General features: G+C 43.4%; 1 protein-coding gene across 1 annotated transcript in view; it reads right to left on the bottom strand.

The window, feature by feature from the left end:
- Positions 1–21,684, bottom strand: part of LOC134747086 (calpain-D) — a 31,050-nt gene extending 9,366 nt beyond the window's left edge. Inside the window, exons 1-18 of the mRNA XM_063681653.1 lie at positions 21,278–21,684; positions 17,880–18,011; positions 16,976–17,034; positions 15,369–16,647; positions 14,834–14,968; positions 12,818–12,966; positions 11,956–12,091; positions 10,655–10,779; positions 9,648–9,735; positions 8,809–8,948; positions 7,863–7,972; positions 7,293–7,473; positions 4,378–4,502; positions 4,221–4,295; positions 3,489–3,585; positions 2,715–2,896; positions 1,549–1,805; positions 699–863 (exon numbers count right to left, since the gene is read on the bottom strand). Coding sequence (XP_063537723.1) covers positions 699–863; positions 1,549–1,805; positions 2,715–2,896; positions 3,489–3,585; positions 4,221–4,295; positions 4,378–4,502; positions 7,293–7,473; positions 7,863–7,972; positions 8,809–8,948; positions 9,648–9,735; positions 10,655–10,779; positions 11,956–12,091; positions 12,818–12,966; positions 14,834–14,968; positions 15,369–16,647; positions 16,976–17,034; positions 17,880–18,011; positions 21,278–21,519 — 3,677 coding nt within the window. The 5' untranslated portion in view covers positions 21,520–21,684. The remainder of the gene's footprint in view (positions 1–698; positions 864–1,548; positions 1,806–2,714; positions 2,897–3,488; positions 3,586–4,220; positions 4,296–4,377; positions 4,503–7,292; positions 7,474–7,862; positions 7,973–8,808; positions 8,949–9,647; positions 9,736–10,654; positions 10,780–11,955; positions 12,092–12,817; positions 12,967–14,833; positions 14,969–15,368; positions 16,648–16,975; positions 17,035–17,879; positions 18,012–21,277) is intronic.
- Positions 21,685–23,305: the final 1,621 nt, after the last annotated feature.

Below are 23,305 nucleotides of genomic sequence, written 5' to 3'. Positions count from 1 at the left end.
AACTTGAATCAATATTAGCAGGCCGAGGCTACGATTGCTTAGACCACAGATTTAATATATACGCTAGATGACGCAAATACCACGATTCGTATTGAAACCACAGAGCTCTATTTATTATTAGGCAAAACACAGAGCTCCACAAATAAATTTTTACTTTATTTTACTTAAACCAAGCGTGCCGACTTTTTCATACAAAATTTACGTATAATATAATTTTAAAATTACTCATCTGTGATAGGAAATATGTTCTTTCCTTTGGGTGCTCGCAATTTTTGGACTGTTGCAGTTAATTATAGATATTATCTTGCAACGAAGCATTTTTTAAATTTTCACGGACGTCCAGCTGCAACAACCGGCGACGTGGACTGTAAAGAGCGACGGTCAACCTCGACGCTTTGTCGGGGTTCGGACACGCGAAGTAGATGCATTTGCATCTTCTATGGTATATTTATTTCTGTGGCTTAGACAATTATTCTGCCCCATCTAGAGAAATGAGACGTCAACCTTTGTGGGCAACAGCCAACATCAGTTCCTTGAGTTCCTGCATCGAAGACATGTACATAATATGTTCACTATTATCGTGACCTATTGAGTTACAGTCTTTCTGCCCTCAGAATGTTGTGGCAATCCTTAGGTCCTATTGTTAATGATACACCAAAGGGTGTACGGTACGGTAATGATAATGAAAGGGTACCAACCTCTGCCCCTCTTGAAATAAAGTGAAGTCCACCTCAGTAGGTTGGGTGGCGGTGAGCAGCAGACACGTAAGGTGGCGAGTAGAAGACATGGGTGGTAGTACTCCGGCTAATCTGACTTCGTGCCATCCTACGCGGACTTTACAGATGTCGATGCAGTCGAAGTATCTGAAAACAACGAAAAAATATAAGATGTACACGACAGAGTATATTTTTTGGAGGATATTTATTAATAGAGTTAGCGCGAGCTTTGCGTGCGGCAACTACTTCTGCGAACATGCAAACTCCAAATAAGAAGAGAGTCCAAAGTGTTCCTGTAACCAAAGTTTGATATCCCTGTCTTGTGATTGCGTTTAATTGAATCGGAGCGGCATATCGAGTTGGCGCATACTGTTCTGGTGTCTGATATTCACGAGTAAACCCCTAAAAGACTTTACATCCTTTACTTACTTGAGTAGCCGTACATATTCCCCCGTGGGTTTCCCTGCAGACCTTAGATTTCATACTTACTTGAGGACATCTTCGAAGCTGATCCAAAACACCGCTTGGTCACAGTGGGAATTGCTAGGAGCCCTCGCTTTCATCTCCAGCGTCCACCGTGGGTAGTTCCCTGCCCACGCGCCGCGTCACGTAAAGTGACCCCAGGGGTTCCACAACAGGCGTATACAGCTCTTCTTCCAGGGATCCACAGTGGGCAGTTACCGGCCCACATATAGTCTCCCAATGGTCTCTCAGACCTTAGATCGTGTACTTAAAGACATCCTCGAAACATCTAAAAAAGCGCCCTCCACATAACAGGGTCCATCTTAATCAGTTCCTACCACACATTCAATGTCCCCCCCGCTGTACTCACTTGAGGACATCCTCAAAGCTAATCCAGAACACAGCTTGATCATGATGTGGGTCGCTGGGAGCGCTCGCTCGCACGGCTCTCCTCATCTCAGGGGTCCACCGTGGGCAGTTCCCGGCCCACGCACCGCGCCACGTGTAGTGACCCCAGGGGTTCCGCAGCCGGAGCAGACGGATGGGGCCCGCGACCTCGACCACGTCGAGAACGCTGTAGGCGTGGCGGGGTCGGAGGCCGAGACGTTGGTATTCTTCTTCGTCGACCTGAAATGAAATAAAGCATTTGTATTGCAAATTATGGTAGAGCTAAAGTATAGGTATAGTAGTAGTAAATTGATAAGTATAGTCTGGACTAGTTGAGACGAGCGTCCAAGATTAAACCTTAAGGTGTCTACTTAATGAAACGTTAAACTTTCTCCTGCCGCTCAATATGTACACCCATATTTATTCATAAACAGGGTATGCAGTTTTGCAGCTCTCTGTACATCGCGATGTACACTCTGTTTCAATGGAATTTCATTAAAACAAAGCAGTATTTCATTAGTCTCATAATTTTTTTTACAACCGAAATTCAGCTAATTCAAAATACAATTAGACTCGAACTTTTCCATAGCTATAATTTTATATGATGGGTGGCACGATGTTAAATACTTAGTTAAAGATTAGTGGCTCTGTGAGCTGTAGACCTCGCGAACACCCATGGCTCCGCCATTTTGAAAAAAATCCAAAAATTTAATCGACAAAAAAATATATTTCATCATTGAACCTGTTCACAAACTCACGAGAATCGTTTGAGAATTGCGACTTGTAGAGAACATCCGGACATACGAAAGCATTTTTGCCCAAGCTGAAACGGAGATCTTCGTTAACGCTCGGTCAATTGGTAACTGTCTTGGGTCTCTTTACTGTAACGGTGCTCCCATCTTCAGAATAAAGCGTGATTCGAGGGCCACGAAACGCAAGCTCTGCGCGTGCAGGCTTAACGCTGACGCCAACCGTCATGTACATTTGTGGCTGTGGCGCAATTTTGGTTTTAGATAATAGTCCTATGTTTTTTCAGCTGTGTAGTTAGCCCGTCATAATGACGCGTGCCTTTGTCTCTTTAAACCATCTTCCAACCATTACCTTGGTGTTTGCGGGTGTGAGTCTAGACAGATTAGATAGAACAGTGACCTTCATGTTGCCGCCGCCGCAGCTGGCGCCCATGAGGAAGCTGGCCTGGCGCGAGGACAGCAGCTGCGCCCACACCAGGTCCCGGTCCAGCTGCTCGAGGGGTGCTCCGCCACCGGCGCCGCCCGCTCCGCCCGCTTGTAGGGAGACCGACTCGCATGGCGCCCCCGTCAATGTGCATAGACCTGGATAAGAGTTAGTATTATAGGATCAACCTTTTTCTTTCAAAATCAAAAAAAAAAAGAGAACTTATTTTGCAAAGGCAATCTAACAAAATCTAATCAAATGGCATTTAAAGTGAACACCAACAACTAACAAGACACGACGCTAAAATGTAAACGCTTATGCCTGCAAATAATGATAATTTCCGTGATAAAAACCATACTATATCTGTCGTCAGTAAATTCACTGCCATCTATCGACACACTTTAAAACTAAAAATGAAGATTTATGTATTTTTATTAATCTTCATTTTTAGTTTTAAAGTGTGTCGATAGATGCATTTAAATATGGATAAATGATTTTTTTTATTTGCATTAATTCTTTTTATATGATTTTGACCCATGTTCTTTCACTGATATGCTTTAAAATTGTTAAATAACAAACGAAACCGTCAACGCCCTCTATACTCTACTACTATCTGATCGAAAATAAAATTTTCGTGATTTTCTTAGCACGTTTTTTACTTAGACTCTATTACGGAGTTATATCTATCTTTGGTAGAGGAGTAGAGATTACGCTAACCTAAAATTGAACGTCATTATTTATAAAATTTACCTTCGATTGCTCTTCCTGAAACCAGAGCTTCATAGCATCCATGTAGTTTGGCAACTGCCTTTTCTATAAGAGGCACCCACAGTTGTTTTCTTTTAGCCTGTAAACGAACAGTTCGTTATCGCATTAGTAATAGAACAAGAGGAAAATGCTACATAATAACTACGCCACGTCAGATCTATTAATTTAAAAATAAGCGTTTCAATTACCAAATATGCTGCTAGTGAATGAATGATGCTTTTATTCGAAACACACATACACAACAACATTAAGGTAGGCTTAAATCTAGGTAAATTTGAAGTTACAGTGCTGCGGGTGCTTGCAGAAAAGGATAACACTCAGCATGTGTCGCAGCAAATGAGTAGTGTTACGACGCTGATTTTCAGTGTACCATTGACACGTAAAACAAACACAAAACATAAAAACAAAACAAAAATATACATATAAACTCTTAAGCATAGAAGTCGGTACAAATACAGGTGGGTATAGGTATAGGTCGGCTAGGTGGAGATCGTTTGTTCCTCGAGTAGGTACAGTTTCAGTTTAGATTTGAACACGTATAGTGAACTGGCATTTCTAATTGGTGGCGGAAGATTGTTCTAGCGCCACGTGGCTGCGTACCGGAAGGTGCCACGGAAACTAGGCGACTAGTCCGCAATTCTCGAAACATTTGCTAAAAGATCGCTAACTGCTCGCGTACATTTTTTGTATGATTGTTTGCTATGGGTAACTAACCTGAGAGTAAACAAGGTGTCCTTTCTTATTGCACGGCAGTAGGTCGTCGACAGTAACAGTCAACCACCGTCCATCCTGAAATAATTGAATTAATTGTTTATGTTTGACTGAACAGACGATGTTAGTGCTAGAAGCAGTTGGATTATTTATGAATTACCTTGCATAGTCGTAGCTGATAAGCTCCCACGCTGGGTTCGCCTCTAACAACGACACCTCGAACTAGAGATGCGCGCTCAGCTAACACCGCTAGCGCCGATAGAAGCCAGCAATTGCCTAGGACACCTGTAACAATATAAATATTTGATTCCGCGACCTCAGGATTGCAAGTCGGACGCTCTTACCGCTAGACCACCAGCGCTTTTCTTACATGTTTTTAAATAAATAAATAAAAAAGTTAAATGTATCAATTTTGCCCAGTGCGAAAAATAAAACAGAAAAAGAATGTTAATTATAACATTTAATAACATGGTATTGTTGCTGCCGCTAAGTGTTTTGACTAAGTGTTAACGGTTTTCAACCTGCGAATAGGTGTAGGTAGGTTGTTCCAGCATTTGGTAGCGCCAGGGCAGGCGGTGGGAGCCGTCCACGTGTATCTGGTGCGTACACACCTTGTGAGATGTCGGAGGGGCGCGGGTCGCGGTACACGCGCCAGGGCAGGCGGTGGGAGCCGTCCACGTGTATCTGGTGCGTACACACCTTGTGAGATGTCGGAGGGGCGCGGGTCGCGGTACACGCGCCAGGGCAGGCGGTGGGAGCCGTCCACGTGTATCTGGTGCGTACACACCTTGTGAGATGTCGGAGGGGCGCGGGTCGCGGTACACGCGCCAGGGCAGGCGGTGGGAGCCGTCCACGTGTATCTGGTGCGTACACACCTTGTGAGATGTCGGAGGGGCGCGGGTCGCGGTACACGCGCCAGGGCAGGCGGTGGGAGCCGTCCACGTGTATCTGGTGCGTACACACCTTGTGAGATGTCGGAGGGGCGCGGGTCGCGGTACACGCGCCAGGGCAGGCGGTGGGAGCCGTCCACGTGTATCTGGTGCGTACACACCTTGTGAGATGTCGGAGGGGCGCGGGTCGCGGTACACGCGCCAGGGCAGGCGGTGGGAGCCGTCCAAGTGTATCTGGTGCGTACACACCTTGTGAGATGTCGGAGGGGCGCGGGTCGCGGTACACGCGCCAGGGCAGGCGGTGGGAGCCGTCCACGTGTATCTGGTGCGTACACACCTTGTGAGATGTCGGAGGGGCGCGGGTCGAAGTACACGCGCCAGGGCAGGCGGTGGGAGCCGTCCACGTGTATCTGGTGCGTACACACCTTGTGAGATGTCGGAGGGGCGCGGGTCGCGGTACACGCGCCAGGGCAGGCGGTGGGAGCCGTCCACGTGTATCTGGTGCGTACACACCTTGTGAGATGTCGGAGGGGCGCGGGTCGCGGTACACGCGCCAGGGCAGGCGGTGGGAGCCGTCCACGTGTATCTGGTGCGTACACACCTTGTGAGATGTCGGAGGGGCGCGGGTCGCGGTACACGCGCCAGGGCAGGCGGTGGGAGCCGTCCACGTGTATCTGGTGCGTACACACCTTGTGAGATGTCGGAGGGGCGCGGGTCGCGGTACACGCGCCAGGGCAGGCGGTGGGAGCCGTCCACGTGTATCTGGTGCGTACACACCTTGTGAGATGTCGGAGGGGCGCGGGTCGCGGTACACGCGCCAGGGCAGGCGGTGGGAGCCGTCCACGTGTATCTGGTGCGTACACACCTTGTGAGATGTCGGAGGGGCGCGGGTCGCGGTACACGCGCCAGGGCAGGCGGTGGGAGCCGTCCACGTGTATCTGGTGCGTACACACCTTGTGAGATGTCGGAGGGGCGCGGGTCGCGGTACACGCGCCAGGGCAGGCGGTGGGAGCCGTCCAAGTGTATCTGGTGCGTACACACCTTGTGAGATGTCGGAGGGGCGCGGGTCGCGGTACACGCGCCAGGGCAGGCGGTGGGAGCCGTCCACGTGTATCTGGTGCGTACACACCTTGTGAGATGTCGGAGGGGCGCGGGTCGCGGTACACGCGCCAGGGCAGGCGGTGGGAGCCGTCCACGTGTATCTGGTGCGTACACACCTTGTGAGATGTCGGAGGGGCGCGGGTCGCGGTACACGCGCCAGGGCAGGCGGTGGGAGCCGTCCACGTGTATCTGGTGCGTACACACCTTGTGAGATGTCGGAGGGGCGCGGGTCGCGGTACACGCGCCAGGGCAGGCGGTGGGAGCCGTCCACGTGTATCTGGTGCGTACACACCTTGTGAGATGTCGGAGGGGCGCGGGTCGCGGTACACGCGCCAGGGCAGGCGGTGGGAGCCGTCCACGTGTATCTGGTGCGTACACACCTTGTGAGATGTCGGAGGGGCGCGGGTCGCGGTACACGCGCCAGGGCAGGCGGTGGGAGCCGTCCACGTGTATCTGGTGCGTACACACCTTGTGAGATGTCGGAGGGGCGCGGGTCGCGGTACACGCGCCAAGGCAGGCGGTGGGAGCCGTCCACGTGTATCTGGTGCGTACACACCTTGTGAGATGTCGGAGGGGCGCGGGTCGCGGTACACGCGCCAAGGCAGGCGGTGGGAGCCGTCCACGTGTATCTGGTGCGTACACACCTTGTGAGATGTCGGAGGGGCGCGGGTCGCGGTACACGCGCCAGGGCAGGCGGTGGGAGCCGTCCACGTGTATCTGGTGCGTACACACCTTGTGAGATGTCGGAGGGGCGCGGGTCGCGGTACACGCGCCAGGGCAGGCGGTGGGAGCCGTCCACGTGTATCTGGTGCGTACACACCTTGTGAGATGTCGGAGGGGCGCGGGTCGCGGTACACGCGCCAGGGCAGGCGGTGGGAGCCGTCCACGTGTATCTGGTGCGTACACACCTTGTGAGATGTCGGAGGGGCGCGGGTCGCGGTACACGCGCCAGGGCAGGCGGTGGGAGCCGTCCACGTGTATCTGGTGCGTACACACCTTGTGAGATGTCGGAGGGGCGCGGGTCGCGGTACACGCGCCAGGGCAGGCGGTGGGAGCCGTCCACGTGTATCTGGTGCGTACACACCTTGTGAGATGTCGGAGGGGCGCGGGTCGCGGTACACGCGCCAAGGCAGGCGGTGGGAGCCGTCCACGTGTATCTGGTGTGGACGCAGCCAGCGCGCGGCCGCGCCGCTCTCGCCGCTGCCGTTGTAGTAGAGGGAGCGGGGGTGCGCGGGGAAGGACTCGTCCACGTATGGCTCGCCCGTCTGCAAACACGAGAAAGTTAAATATTTGTGTCAGTTAATTTACCATCAGTGGTGTAATGTCTGGTGGAAAGGTAGCCAGGGCACTTCCGCGATCAGACATAGGTACTACTACTACACTGGAATACTCCTACTCAACTTGTGCTCCAGTGATATCGTTTGAGCAATTCAAGCTGATCTGAAGGCGTTTAATACCAGATGGTACACGCCTTACATACGGCGTACATTGCTCCGTTTACACACGGATTAGCGCGCGGATGATGGGCTGCAAATGAACCGCATCGCGACTAAGGCTTGCGGTCGTGTCCGGGTTTCGTGTACACGCCGCCGGGGCTTCGTTCCCGTCATGGCAACCGCCAGTGCGTATTATAGCAACCAATAATGGTACTTACAGCGGCACACTGAGCGAGTACTTCTTGCCACTGCGTCCACGCGTGGCTCTCTTCCCTTAACCTTAATATTTCAACCGGAGTGCTTTCTTGACGTTCGCTATCTGAGCCCTCTGTGAACATTCAATATCAATTAGTAGGATAATCATTTACGTAGATTTATAACGTGATCATTTATAACGATTACTTTGCCTAAGATCTAGGTATTTAATGTTCGGCCTGAATTAACATATCGTACCCACGTGTACTAATCATAACACACGGATAGCAAACTATCGCTTTACTGAATGTAATGTTCAAAAACGACATTCTGAAGATTCTCCGACGTTCTAACTCTCTCGAGAAAATTATCTTCAACAATGCCCAGCCTTTACTCCGCTACGTGACTACACAGCAATTCGAGTCGTCATCGGGGCTGTCCAATTTAACAAGACTTCCACCCCGTTTTAGGCCTTCTAAATACATAATCATCTATTGGATCCTGCTCATGTTAGAACTTTAAAAATGTATATACCTTATCTACGCTTCTGTCAAATTTCATAAAAATCTCAAACTAAGGTAAAGATATTGCGGAACAAACTATGAAATAGTTATTTATGCAACAAGAGAGGAAAGTTGGTTTCTCTTGGGAGTGTTTATTTTGAGTCCCGAGAAAGCGAAAGATTCTATGATTCTAAGTTAGAATCTTGAGCGTAGCGAGGGACTCAAAAACACGAGATGTAAAATAACTTTGCTCTCGTGTTTGCACACATAATTTTTTACCTCAGTAGTGAGAACATATGAAAGGATAAAATGTATTTCGAATTACACCGAATAATACAGAGAAAAAAAAAATGTTATAAAAGTATGAAGTGGCAGTTCATGGCCTTCACTAAATTAAAAAGCTACTTTGTTTCACTCCCTGGAGTGAGGAAAGTCGCACTTTCAGTTGTAAGAGCACGTGACTCACCGCGGTCGTCGTCGTCCAGCTCCTGGCTGGGCGCGGCGGGCAGCAGGCGCGCGCGCGGGGACTGGCACATGTCGCAGGCCAACGCCCCGGACACGTTCGCGTACGTGCACTCCGAGCACGGCCAACTTGAGGACTCCGTTCTAGAAATGTATAATGTAGTTTAAAACTCGTAATGACTCCCTACAAATAACACACACACATCAATGGAAAGTAAAATGAATCGGGACGAATGAAAAGTGACGTGATCAGTTTCACACATTATTTTACCTCTTTGTACAGCATTGCAACTAGACGCCAATGCGCCGCCCTGTACACCTAAATAAATTAGATATAAAAAAAAACTTTTTAAGTAACAAGAAAGAAATAAAACCATGAAAACGGATTATATCGCGTATATTGAATCACGTTTATCGCGTTTCATTTCATGAGTAACTATCGCGGTAACCGAAGACAATGTTAACAAGAAAGAGTTTTACAAAATTAGCTTCAGATTCAATTCAATTCAATTTGTTTAAAACAAAATCCAATTTTACAGAACTAGCCTAAGTCATTACATTTCTATATCTAGGTTCGACTATAAATAATAATAATAATAAAAAAACAATAATAATAAATTTATGGACTGAGTACATAAAGATTATGTCAAAGATACATTAAATCCTTTCAATAATTAGGTCAGTGACTCGCATATCTTTAAACAATCCCTCTCAATAACCTTCCAGCCGTCCGCAAACAAATCGCAGGAATCGCTGTAGAATTCGTAACCATTGGATACAAAACTGCGCGAGATATTGCACAGTTAGGCTACAGTCACGTGTGCGAACTGCGCTGCTACTCACTTGGTGTCCGGCGGCGGCGACTTCTGCCGGCGCGGCGCCGGCGCGTGGCGCGAGCTGCGCCGCGGGGACGGGCTGCGCGTGCGCGCGCCTGTTCATAGTACGTATTCAATAGTTACATTGAAGCCATAGAGTAACTTATACTAGAGCGGTACTGTCATAGTAAATTTTGTAACCCCAGTAAATTCACTGCCATCTGTCGACACACTTTAAAACTAAAAATAAATATTTATAAAAATACGATAAAATGTATTTAAATATGGATAAATGATTTTTTTTATTTGCATTAATTATTTTTATGATTTTGACCCATGTTCTTTCACTGATATGCGTTAAAATTGTTAAATAACAAACGAAACCGTCAACGCCATCTATACGACAGTAGGCCAAAGCTAGTAGCGCCCTCTGAACGAGAATTAAATTTTCTTGATTTTCGAGGCACGTTTTTTCCTTAGACTGTATCCATCTATTACGGAGTTATATCTATCTTTGATTGAAGCTTAAACTGAAAATAGGCCAGTTTCAATGAGTCCGACCGAATATAGGGTATTTGACTACAAGTCAAATCAGTTTCTTTTTTCGAACTGTCAAAACGATTTTGCTACTGGGCGAATCAACTATTTCTTGTTGTTATTGTGACCCGTCAGCCAGGGGACAATATTAGCACAGTTTGTTAGACGGAATGTTGTATAACGATCCACAAACGTGCTTATTAGTGGTAGCTCAGTGGAAAAGCCTTATATCTACCACAAAAATGCATGTTTGGTTATTTTAATTACCATAAAATCAGGGTTTTAAGAGTGACCCGGGAGAACGTAACCGCCATGGTTACGTTCTCCTGGGTGACAAGAAAAAGTTGATTCACCCTACTATATAATTAATATGAAATGAACCACTAGCATGTGACGTCACAATCAAATTACCTACTCTTTATAGTTTTATACGGGTTTTAAAATAGAAATTGTGTCCAAAAATAACTGCTGTCTCCGCACATATATATCCATGCGTACCTCCACCGGTGTGGTTAGTTTCAGTGGAGGGCCCAGGCACGCCGTGCCGTGGTACTGGAGGAGTCTTGCACGCCAAACACAGGCTCGCTGATAAAGGGTTCCGTAGCGTACACGAACTACACGACCTGCAATTATAAATTAACAGTTATGATATATTTTTAAGTTGACGCAAAAAGAGGGTTGCTGTGCTGTCTGTCTGTGGCAGTTCTTAAACGGATGGGCCGATTTCGATAAGGTTTTTTTTTACGTGAAAGGGAGTTTTCTTGCGGTGGTTCTTAGCTATATTTGATAAAAATCGATCCAGAAGTTTGAAGAGTATCAGTTATTTTCTAAAATGATGTAAGGCATTATTGGCATAAAATGGATTTTTTGGCATAATGCGTAGGGTTTTTTTAAATTTTTAATTTAATAGTTTTATCACACCACCTCCACCTGCCATCTCAAATGTAATTAGATCACACCCCGGCGCCAATATTTTATATAGCCTAAAGATAATATGGTAGCGTCGCAGTTTTTGCAGGCGCATCATAAAATATGACTTAGATATATGATATAAATACGCCATACGGGGTAAAAAAACCGGACAAGTGCGAGTCAGACTCACCCACCGAGGTGTACTTTTTAGTATTTGTTGTTATAGCGGCAACAGAAAAACATCATCTGTGAAAATTTCAACTGTCTAACTATCACGGTTCATGTGATACAGCCTGCGGGCTGCGCACGGTAGCATTTTTTATCGCCTTCCACCATGCTTGTCACGTTCTAAGAAGTTGTAAGTGCGAAAGTGACAGGCATAGTGACAGGTGATAAAAATGCAAACATGGCCGCCGCTGGTGACAGACAGACGGACAGAGAAGTTTTAGTAATAGGGTCCCGTTTTTACCCTTTGGGTACGAAACCCTAAACAATGAGGATATAATAAGATAGAGCGGTACTGTCATAGTAAATTTTGTAACCACTGTAAATTCACTGCCATCTATCGACATACTTTAAAACTAAAAATGAAGATTTATAAAAATACGTTAAAATGTATTTAAATATGGATAAATGATTTTAATATTTGCATTAATTATTTTTATATGATTTTGACCCATGTTCTTTCACTGGTATGCGTTAAAATTATAAATCACAAACGAAACAGTCAACGCCCTCTATACGAGAGTAAGCCAAAACTAGTGGCGCCATGGGCAAGTGGTGATCGAGAATCAAATTTTCGTGATTTTCGAGGCACGTTTTTTCCTTAGACTGTATCCATCTATTACGGAGTTATATCTATCTTTGCCCTAAAAATGTACAGTTACCAGTGTTGAGGTGGAGGTTTGGAGGCAGCGCAGGCCGCGCACGCGGTGGCGACGGCATCGTTCAGCAACGTGCAGCGGCCGCACGACCAGCCCGCCGCCGCCGCCGCCGCCGCCGCCGCCGCCGCCGCCGGGGACTCTGCGACCAAACACAACACACATGCTGAGTACGGGTTAATGTGCAAAGCTAAACGCATATATGGCAAATGGCTGTGGGTCCTGGGTCCTAATAGGTAGAAAAGTGTACGAAAAATGTTTGAAAATTAAGACGCACTTATTCTCTCCTATTGGGATCGAAAGAGCTCGTCATTCCGAGTGGACAAAACATAAAAAATTCAAAGTTTTAAAAGTCGTGCGGACGACTTTTTATGGGCAAGTTCTGTAGTTTGGGTTATTTTTATAATTTATTTATTTAATCGTTATTGCACAATACACGATAGTACAAAAAAGCAGACTTAGGGCCAGTTGCACCAACCACAATTAACAAACTGATCAACGTCAAGCAGCAGAGAACTATGAAACTTCCCATACAATAAAATTTAGCGAACGCTAAAACGGCGACAAACGATTTGGTGCAACCCGACCTTAATACCTTAACGGAGCAGTTAATGCTACGGCATTCTCCGACTGCTCCGTTCTTTTTTTTAACCGCTTTCACTTTCCAATCCGCATTTTTGACAGAATTCAAGTAAGTAGATAATGTATAAAAACAGCTGATAAAATAGGATAGATAGTAGTAGGTCACTACCCGGTATCCAGCGAGATATTAAAATACGTGCTGGATAGGCCGGATATCGGTTAGTAACCGAATATCCGGTGCATCTCTAGTTACAAGCATCGAACGAACGAACTATAATTAACTCACCAACAGCAAACAGCAACTCGTCGCTATTCAAATCGTGATCCAACGAGGCAATAGGCACAGTAAGCTTTTTAGTCGGCGGTACGTTGCTATTCGCCTCCGCCTTGCTACCGCTCGGCTCCTGGTTCGAATTCGCGTTTGGCGGCCTGGAACTGTAACAACACAGCACTTATTAAATTAAATTGAAGTTACTACCGTAAACACTACGATGTACCTATGTAGGCTATGTACTTAGTATGTAATTAGCTAAGACTACCCATCTGTATTAAGGGAGTCCCCTCTGCCAACAAACTGTCTTGCAGTTTGCAAGAATAAGAAAATGTAAAATTGGGTTTATTTCGCCAGAATATTTTTTATTTATTTATTAAATAGACGATTAGGTTAAAACGCTTTTGTCGCATCTGGTTATGAAACTTAGGGTCGGCTGCAACAAATCTGTCACCGTTAAAGCGTTCGCAAAATTTTACTGCGTGGGAAGTTTCATAGATCTCTGCTGCGTAACATTGATCAGTCTGTTAACTGTGGTTGATGCAACTGGCCCTTAATCATCAGGCTGCCTAGTTTCCGTTAAGGAAAACATTGTGTTGAATTGCAACTGGTTGCGAAACAAGAATAAAAATCTGGTTGCTAATTGCAGTTGTGAAAACGACCGGAGGGAACATCATGTAATTTTTTTTACGCAGGGTCTCACAAACGACAACGATGATTTTGATGATAATGGTGTATTTGACGGTCCGAATCATGCAGCACACAATATTGACAGGTGTTATCTGGTGAAAGTAGTGACGTTGCTATTAATATCTATCTATATATAATTTAGGAAGAGCGGTGTTGCCCAACACAGGCAAATTTTGCTTATCGGGCAGCACTATCCCCTACTTATAGACACATGTATATTTTACGAAAATAAATAATTTTAATTTTTTTTTTTTTTTTTTTTTAATATCGACTTGGTGTGACTTGGTGTTAACACCGATAATAGTACATTGTGTATTAAGGGCGGTAAACCAGAATTTACAAACGCGTGTGAATTGAAGCCCGCAGCCGAAGACGAGTGCTTAATTAACACGAGTTAGTAATTCCTGTACCGGCCGTGGCACACACAATGTTTTTCATCACACCGGCCAAGTGCGAGTCGGACTCGCCCACCGAGGGTTTCGTACTTTTTAGTATTTGTTGTTATTTTTAATTTATAATTTCTTTATTAAGATAACTAGGATCCATTGGTGTTAGGTACATGGTGACTTAAAATCTATTGTTAATATTTAAAATATTAATTAAATTAAATTAATTTAAAAATTTACAATAAATTAAATGAATGGATTTTTTTTTACAATTAATTAAATTATTACAATCAAAATTCGCAATAAATTATTAAAATCAATTAAAATAGAATTCACAAATAAATAAAATCAAATTATAGCGGCAACAGAAATACATCATCTGAAAATTTCAACTGTCTAGCTATCACGGTTAATAAGATACAGCCTGGTGACAGCAGACGGACAGCGGAGTCATAGTAATAGGGTCCCGTTTTTACCCTTTGGTACGGAAATAAATAACACTTCGGCCTAATTTCGTACGTACATTACAGCCCGAAATCAAAGATAGATATAACTCCGTAATAGATGGATACAGTCTAAGGAAAAAACGTGCCTCGAAAATCAAGAAAATTTGATTCTCGTTCAGAGGGCGCTACTAGCTTTGGCCTACTGTCGTATAGATGGCGTTGACGGTTTCGTTTGTTATTTAACAATTTTAACGCATATCAGTGAAAGAACATGGGTAAAAATCATAAAAATAATTAATGCAAATAAAAAAAATCAATTATCAATATTTAAATACATTTTATCGTATTTTTATAAATAATTATTTTTAGTTTTAAAGTGTGTCGACAGATGGCAGTGAATTTACTGGGGTTACAAAATTTACTATGACAGTACCGCTCTAGTATAAGTTACTCTATGCCGAAATTTAGGATTTACGGACCGCATCGCTTAGGAAGTGTGATGAAAATACCTGTTACTGTCGTGTCGGGTCACGGTGACGGGCGCGCCGGGCACGCGCCGCGCGCGGCACACGTCGCACGAGCGCGCCCACCACGCGTTGTACGCGAACCAGCACGACGAACACTGCCACATGCGGTCCGATTGGCTGGAATCGAAACGGTTTGGTAGTATGAATTTTCTCAAATAATTTTTACGACTCACACCCTAATCTGTTAATTAAGCCTTTGTTTCTTTCGTTCAGCGGTTACCAATGCTACCGCTACTCACTGAACGGGAACAAACTCGATTGAAAAAAAATTACCGTCCTATTTATATGGTTCAAATTTATGTAGCAGCTCTGTATTCCGAGGTCACACACAGACAACCGTTTGTCCTTCATTACCCAACCCCATAGTGTTCCTGCCGGTGAGTAAGGTTGCCAGAGGCCAGAGCTTAGAGTTAGGGTCGGCAACGCGCATGTCCGGAGTTGCAGACGTACGGAGACTGCTTAATATCAGGCGGGCCGTATGCTTGTTTGCCACCGACGTAATATAAAAAAAACTTACGAGTTCTGCGACTGCGGCTGCGGTTGCTGCGGCGACGGTTGAGTCGAAGGCACATTGGTCATCTCTCTCGGCTGCGACACTTTCCCCACCGACGGCAGCATATTGAACACACTCTGAGACCCTATATGAGAAGTTCGTATATTACTCGCTTCACTGACCGGCGATATACAATTCTCAGCACCTAACAACTCGTCTATCCTCGCGTAATCGCCATCACCAATATCATTTGAATACAAAGCTTCGTTCTGTGAATTACTCATGACTGTCTTCGTATCTTGTACAGAGACGTATGAATATCTAGTCCCGTTATTATTGACTTGCAGCTGCAGATTTAAGTCTTTATATTTCCCTTTATTAGGTAAAGCATATATTACTCCTTCGGCGTTGGTATCCCAACTACATTCCTTGTCTATCAACTCTGAATTATCTTCCTTCTTTTCCGATTTTTCTTCAGGTTTCTTAGGCAAGCTGCCGCAATAACTAGCTAAAGATTTCTGGTAGTCGTTCAAGCTTCTTCTACTAGAGATTATCTTGCCTATAGGGCGAGAATCTGTAGTATGTTCTGAGAACGAACGTCTGTACGTAGGCCGAATTTCCGGAGAGTTCTGAGCGCTTATTGATCTTCGGAATGAAGAGCCTAAAGTCGTAACACCAGTTTGGGGCCAATCGGGAACTGTGATCATCACACCACCTGAGGTAGGCAACGAAGTAGCCCCTTCCCGATTCGTTGTCTCATGTCTCCCAAGCGTAGTCACACTTAGACCCCTAGTATTAGAAATTCTTGATAACGGAGACACTCTCGGCGTTAGGCAGGCTTCACAATGGGTTCTGATTCCAGAATTTTCTAAAGTACACTTGCTGCATGCCCACTTTTTCAAATGTAGCGCTCTGCTCTGCTCTCTCTGATAATCTTTAACGTAATTCAATTCCCAATTGGATTTGCTTTCGCACTTCTTCGGTCTTCTAGTGACTGTGTGCAAACTCCTTAAGAAACTCTCTCTAGGATTCGTTTGGGATGTGTATCCGTATCGCTCGGAGACCATCAAACTAGTTGGGCGATTGATCGTGCCTCTAGTTTCATCAAGCTTCCACCATTTGGGCTGCGAGTTGATGACGGAGCCGTGGGAAAGAGAGCGCGTTACTCCGTGGGTCTGATCGGCCAGCTGGGTGGGAGAGAGACGGAGAGATTGCACGTCGAGATTCAAGCGGCGGCTGTCGTAGTTGGTCGTAGGCTTATATGACGGAACTGCCAGGGTGTTGGATCTTATCATAGTGTTATCTGGGGAAATAAATAAGGGTTTTAAAAATCATTAAACAGTTTTACTCCAAATCCTATAGAGTCACTTGCACCAATCCAGAGTTAGCCACTAACTCGGGGTTAACCGATTAAACCCCGAGTTACCAGTACAATTTAACCCTGTTTTAACGGTTAACTCCGAGTTAGTGGCTAACCCTGGATTAGTGCAAGTGGCCCTTAGTGGACTCTGCAAGAAAATATGATACATATTTTCAAAAAAACTAAGGCACATTTCAGTACCTACCACCAATATGATATTGAACATAAGTTTGTTTGCCTAAAATGGTGAATATTGATCATAATTTTGTACCTTGGGCAGATTTATCTTTATCCGTCATCCCCGATGCTTGATCCTCGTCATCAGACAGCCTGAAAAATAAATGACACGATTAACATCATAGAATGAAATGATCTAAGGAAAAATCCTGAAAATGATCACACAGTCGTACATTGAAATATTGGTCGTGCACTTCTTTCAGCCAGATTGGTTGAAGCACACCAACCTAACAGCTTTATCTTTACATTTCTACTAACATAAACGACTGACCAGTATAAGGGCCGACTTCACCAACCAAACTTGTTGACGTGATCAGGTCCTGGCAGAAAATCAGCGCTTTTCCTAATGGGTGAAGCGTAATACTGAGCCAGAACCTTTTTGTTTTGCTGCGACGCACACAGGATTTTTATTTGTATAAAACAGTATTTTTATGTATTTTTTCCTTTTTCTCTACATATTATGTAAAAATCGGTGTGACTTATTTGTTGTTGTATTTTTTATTTATTTTCTGGATTGTTCTGTGTACCTATGTCATTTCTGTATTTGAATATTTTGTGTGTATTGTGGCAAACAAATAAACAGTTTATCTATCTATCTATCTATCAAACCGCCTGTCCACGGTAGCTTTCTATGACAGTACAGATGATGCCGCCTCGCCTAACGATGATAAGTTCGTTAGTAGTTCGTGGTGCAACTTGCTCCAATCGTTCTCTGCCAACCTAAAAGAGCGTCGGGCCCGGCGCTCCACGCCACACCTGACACCACAGACTACACCATTTTATACTATTACAGCCCAGGCACACCCCAAAAGCTTACAAGAATATTGGCAGTAATTGTAGGCGTAACAGAAATAAGCGGTCGCGCTTCCACACTAAATTGGCACCGGGAGCGCTTATGTGTGGTTGTGGTGGCCTGTGGCTTACACACACTATAGTACCTGTAGACGGGCGCGTGGGGCGCGAGCGCGTCGCAGGCCGCGCAGCGCCACGCGGCGGACACGTTGCGCAGGCCGCACGCGCAGCGCCAAGCGCGCGTTGGGCCCGGCGCGGAGCCAACACACGACCATCCGCTGTGAGGTAAAACAATTATTTTAGAGTCATTTTATAAATGTGAAGATATGTGTAGTGTAGGGACCCCGGTCGGAAGCAGGCGGGCTGTCGATCGCGTGTCGCGTTCATTCAGCCCATATAAATGTGAAAGTAACTATCCGTTACCTCCTCACGCTTAATTAAACCAGTAAACGGACTTAGATGAAATTTGGTATGGAGCTACATAATATGTATTATTAATATACCCTGGGTCTTCTGTAAAGCGAAAGTTTCACACTACAGGTAAAACTATTTAAAAAAAAAAGTACTTTATTAGGGCCAAGACATGTACAACCATCAAGGCAGATTTGGTAACTATTTTATATTAAATTAAACAAGGTTATAAAAATAATTACACACAAAGTTCACACCTAAATCCCCGAAGTATGATTAAGACAAATGTGGATTCAAATAAAGTCAGAATTTTACTTAGTATATTGCCATTTAGTATCTCAATGACGCGTGTCTCTCAATAGTACTGAGGGGATTAGCGTTTATCTACCCATACATGCATAATGTTATTGATGTTATTGTGACACTAATTCCATAAGCTACTGGCATTCCTACTAATATTATAAATGCGAGAGTCGGACTGTCTGTTACGTATGAAAAGAATATGGGTCCGGGTCTCGAAAGGTTAAACCACTAAATTGATTTAGATGAAATTAGGTACGGAGATCCCAGAGAAGGACAATCATACAAAATGACACCTGTTGCCCTTTGTGGTACCGCTTTAAAAGTTATACAGAAGTTCAAGTACCTTGGCCACTGGGTAACAGAAAACATGTCAGATAATGATGATATAGAGAGGGAGCGTAGGGCGTTGTGTGTTCGTAGTAACATGCTGGCCCGCAGATTTGCTCGTTGTAGTAATGAAGTGAAGCTAACGCTTTTTAAAGCATACTGTCAAATATTCTACACCTGCAATCTGTGGGTCAGTTTTACGCAGCGGGCATACAACGCCCTGCGCGTGCAATACAATAACGCGTTTAGAGTGCTGTTTGGGCTGCCGCGTTACTGCAGCGCGTCAACTATGTTTGCCGAGGCGCACACTGATAGTTTCGACGCAATAGTTAAAAAACGGTGTGCGTCATTAATCAACCGTCTTCGCCACAGCCCAAACAGTATTCTAAACGTGCTGGCGCAGCGCTGGGACTCGCCTTTGTACGCGCGCTGGGTGCGGCTGCACGCACCGCCGCAGGCCGCACCACGCCGTTTTTAATTTAAGTAGCTTATATATTATGTTTGTTTTGTTTGTTTTTATTTTATTTTACTTTTATCACTAACATAGATTTATAAGTTTTGCTGTGCCTTGTACTAACAATAATATGGTTTTTTTATTCGAAATAAAAATATTGAATTGAATTGAATTGAATAAGATTTTACTAAATAAAACATCATTGTATGCAGAGGAATCTGGCTGTCTCAGAAACCAGTATTTTTTCTTCAAAGATAGCTACTTATCTGTAATTTAACAAATCCTCAATTGGACGAAAATTACCAAATTTGTTTCCTACATACTAGTTGCATTTCTCAACCCTTGGTGGATCTATCGCTGAAATTTACAAAGCATCATAATCATACCCCGGGATTTTGGGTGAGGGAAGGATTTTGTGTATTTATAACTTTGTTTATTCAAAAATAAATTTTGAAACAAGTAGAAATTAAAAGTGGAAAAATTCAATCACTTGGGTGGGACTTGAACCCACGACCACCGAATCACAAGCACTGAATCACAAGCACTGAAATATATGGTGGAAATATTAGCTGTATTGGGTAAGATCTTGGTAGCTTAGATGGAAGCGCACCGGGCTAGCGATGCGGTGGTTGTGGGTTTAAGTCCCACCCAAGACAGTGAATTTTTCCACTATTAATTTATTGAAAAATAATTACCATACTATGAATTAAATAACTGCTCTGTAAAGAAAGTTTTGTATGGAGCACTAAAAAGGTAGTAAGAAGAAAATGTGCTTAGAAATGTTAAAATAACTTATGTAAGACACTCCTGCACCCAAAACCCCAAAGGTATGATCATAATACGTTCTCCTTAACCACTTTGCAAGTTATCAGCCTGGAAAGGAACAACTAACAAAAATTTTACCAGGCCCAGAGCCACAAGATAGATAGTACTTTAACATAGGTTGAGTAAAGTAATATACTTACTGAATTAAAACATGTCAGAAAAAATGTTACTGTTGCCCTTCTAACGTAAAATTAGACCATGCTGACCTAATCTTAAGGACAGAGCAGTATCTTAAAGAATATCAACAAAAAGTTTAAAATACAATATTTATTTTACATTATGTTGTCTATTGCCATCACGCATGGTAATACACAGCATTCTTTATTCTTTATTCTCAACAATAATTATTGTGTCGAACAGTTGCTTAATAATTAAAATTATGTACATTGTACCTATTAAAAATTTAAATTAAATATTGAAGATAAGTATAAAAAATTACAAATTACAATTACAAATGTCAACAGATTTACAAAATTATTAGAATAAAAATTCACATGTACACATCCAAGTACAAATACTGCAAGCATTATGGGCACTTTTGCACAAGAAGCGACGAGGAATGGATTTGACTAATTAGTCTAATTACAGTATGTAATTATTTGTGATTTTATTGTAATCTGTAAGCTATTAAAACTTGCATTATTAAAGAAATGTTAATATTTTAGAAGCATTATTATTTTGTATCACACAAAAACTGTTTTATTTCGCTAAGCAAGTGGAAAAAGATCAATAATTAAAAAACGGATTACATACTGTATAATGTTTGATCCAGTCTGAGGGCTCCTGTTTATATTCAATAAGCAAAACTAAACTAAAGCTTTCAAATGATTCTCACAAAACTAAGAAGTTTATTTTTATGTATACACTGAAAAAAGCAATTAATTACTGTACACCTCTTCAGTTCCTTTGTTTACTAGATTTTTCAGTCACACAAAGCACGATCAAAAGCTTATAGTAGGTACCACAAAAGATACGATCTAATACCTACCAATCAATGCAGTACCCATGGTGGAACAACCGTCAAATTCTTAGTAATCATGACATACACCAGAACGAAACACATTGTCAATTGGTAATTAAGCTAATGAACTTCCGATGAAACCTTCTAATAATGAAATACAATAGAAATATAACCTTAAAAATACGGGTCAAGAAAAATCGATACCGGACTGACATTACCAACAATGAAAACCTACCAGTCAATACATAAACAAATTTTCTTACCTATTGATATTAGAGGTCGATGGTATAGCAATGGCTTCCGATCCTGGAGTTGTTCCTTCGCTTTTTTCTGTTCCAATCGTATGCTCTGAGGACGAATCTTTAGTATAATAGCGTTTGGAATCTTCACTGTCATGACTTGAGACCCGTTTGGTGGAACATTTTAAACACTTTACACTCTCGGTTGGGTTGATCTGGCCGCACGTCTGACAATGCCATTGCAGCACCGATGCGATAGAGCCCATTTTAATTCACACATGGCTATGGCACCATAACAATACGCGGTTTATAAAAACAAAATGCGGCCCGAGAAATATGAAAACAGCTGATCCACCATGTTTGTGTATAACTTTTTTATAAGCTGGCATTGGTGGTGTTGCCAGTTACATTATGCCAGCGCCAGTATTTGTTTTAAAAACTTCTGTAAATTATAGCGTTATGTGATTTAATAAATATCTTATAATTTTATTTATTCTTAACATTTTTTCAATTGCAGAATCATGGAGACTGTATAAAGGAGCCAAATCTCTATGTATGAAAAGTGTCCATCAAAAAACAGTAATTAGGCGGCGCCACCATACACCGAAATACTACCAAAAACAACCTACGTAATTTGGTCGGGTTATTTGTTGCCTTATATGGTTCATGTTATACTCATGTCCCAGAGCCTAACTAGCGCCACCGGAGAGATTAGGAACTATTATTTAAAGCTTGACGCGGTCACTTTTACAACAATTCTGCCATAAGAGATTACGATCCTTTCTATACCATCCATATGCAGAATATTGTTATGAGGTGACATTAGCTACACAGTGCCATCTATTGGATAATTTCCTAAGTAGGTATTACTGAGGTAAACGTATAACGTAGCTGCTGCTGTTGTAATAAATACGAAGATGGCAGCACAAGCGTTATTCAATGGGGTTGGCAACTGTCAAAGGTTTGCAGAGATGGCGCCATCATAGCTTGCCCCTTTTTCTATGAGATTTGGCTTAATGGGCTGGCATCAAGGGCATTAAAAAAACAAAAATTTGACACAATTCTAGGGATTGACAGGGCAAGCTATGCTGGCGCCCTCTGCTAATTATTTCGACCGGCCAACTCACAGTTTTTTTATAATTTTATGCTTCATCACCATCAGTACCAAAAGTTTTATTGAAAAATAATATTGTCATATTCGGTGGACCATTCATATACGACACAAAATGCAATACAATACAATACAATACAATACACAAATACTCGTTATTGCACACCTCACTACAGAAAACAATACAAATAATACAGAAAAGAAGAGGTTAAACAACAAAACACCGGACAAGTGCGAGTCGGACTTGTCCACCGAGGGTTCCGTACTTTTTAGTATTTGTTGTTATAGCAACAGAAATAGGAAATACATCATCTGTGAAAATTTCAACTGTCTATTAGTTATCACGGTTCATGAGATACAGCCTGGTGACAAACAGATGGACAGACAGACAGACAGACAGACGGACAGAGGAGTCTTAGTAAAATAGGGTCCCGTTTTAACCCTTTGGGTACGAAACCCTAAAAAGACCAAGACCAAAGACCAGATTATTCCTCATCCTTATCATAGATGGCGCGACATTCGTACCCAAGAGGTCAAAACGGGACCCTATTACCGCTGTCCGTCTGTCTGTCACCAGGCTGTATCTCATGAACCATGATAGCCAGACAGTTGAAATTTTCACAGATGATGTATTTCTGTTGCCGCTATAACAACAAATACTAAAAAGTACGGAACCAACGGTGAGCGAGATCGACTCGCATTTGTCCGGTTTTCATTTTAATTTTAACGACAATTCTTACCCCAAGATCCTATTGCACTACGAGTAGGCATAACATACTTACAGTTATATCATACTACCCAATTGTTTTAGAACATATTATTATTAGGTATACATACCTACAGTAAACATGAAAGCGCACTGAATAAAGAATATATTTCCAATTCACTTTCCATTTTAATGGTGAATCATTGCAGCCGAATCTGTAGCCATTAATAATTCA

This window comes from Cydia strobilella, chromosome 14, assembly GCF_947568885.1.
Source record: "Cydia strobilella chromosome 14, ilCydStro3.1, whole genome shotgun sequence".
NCBI classification, from domain to species: domain Eukaryota; kingdom Metazoa; phylum Arthropoda; class Insecta; order Lepidoptera; family Tortricidae; genus Cydia; species Cydia strobilella.
This window is presented reverse-complemented; position numbering and strand designations above follow the sequence as displayed.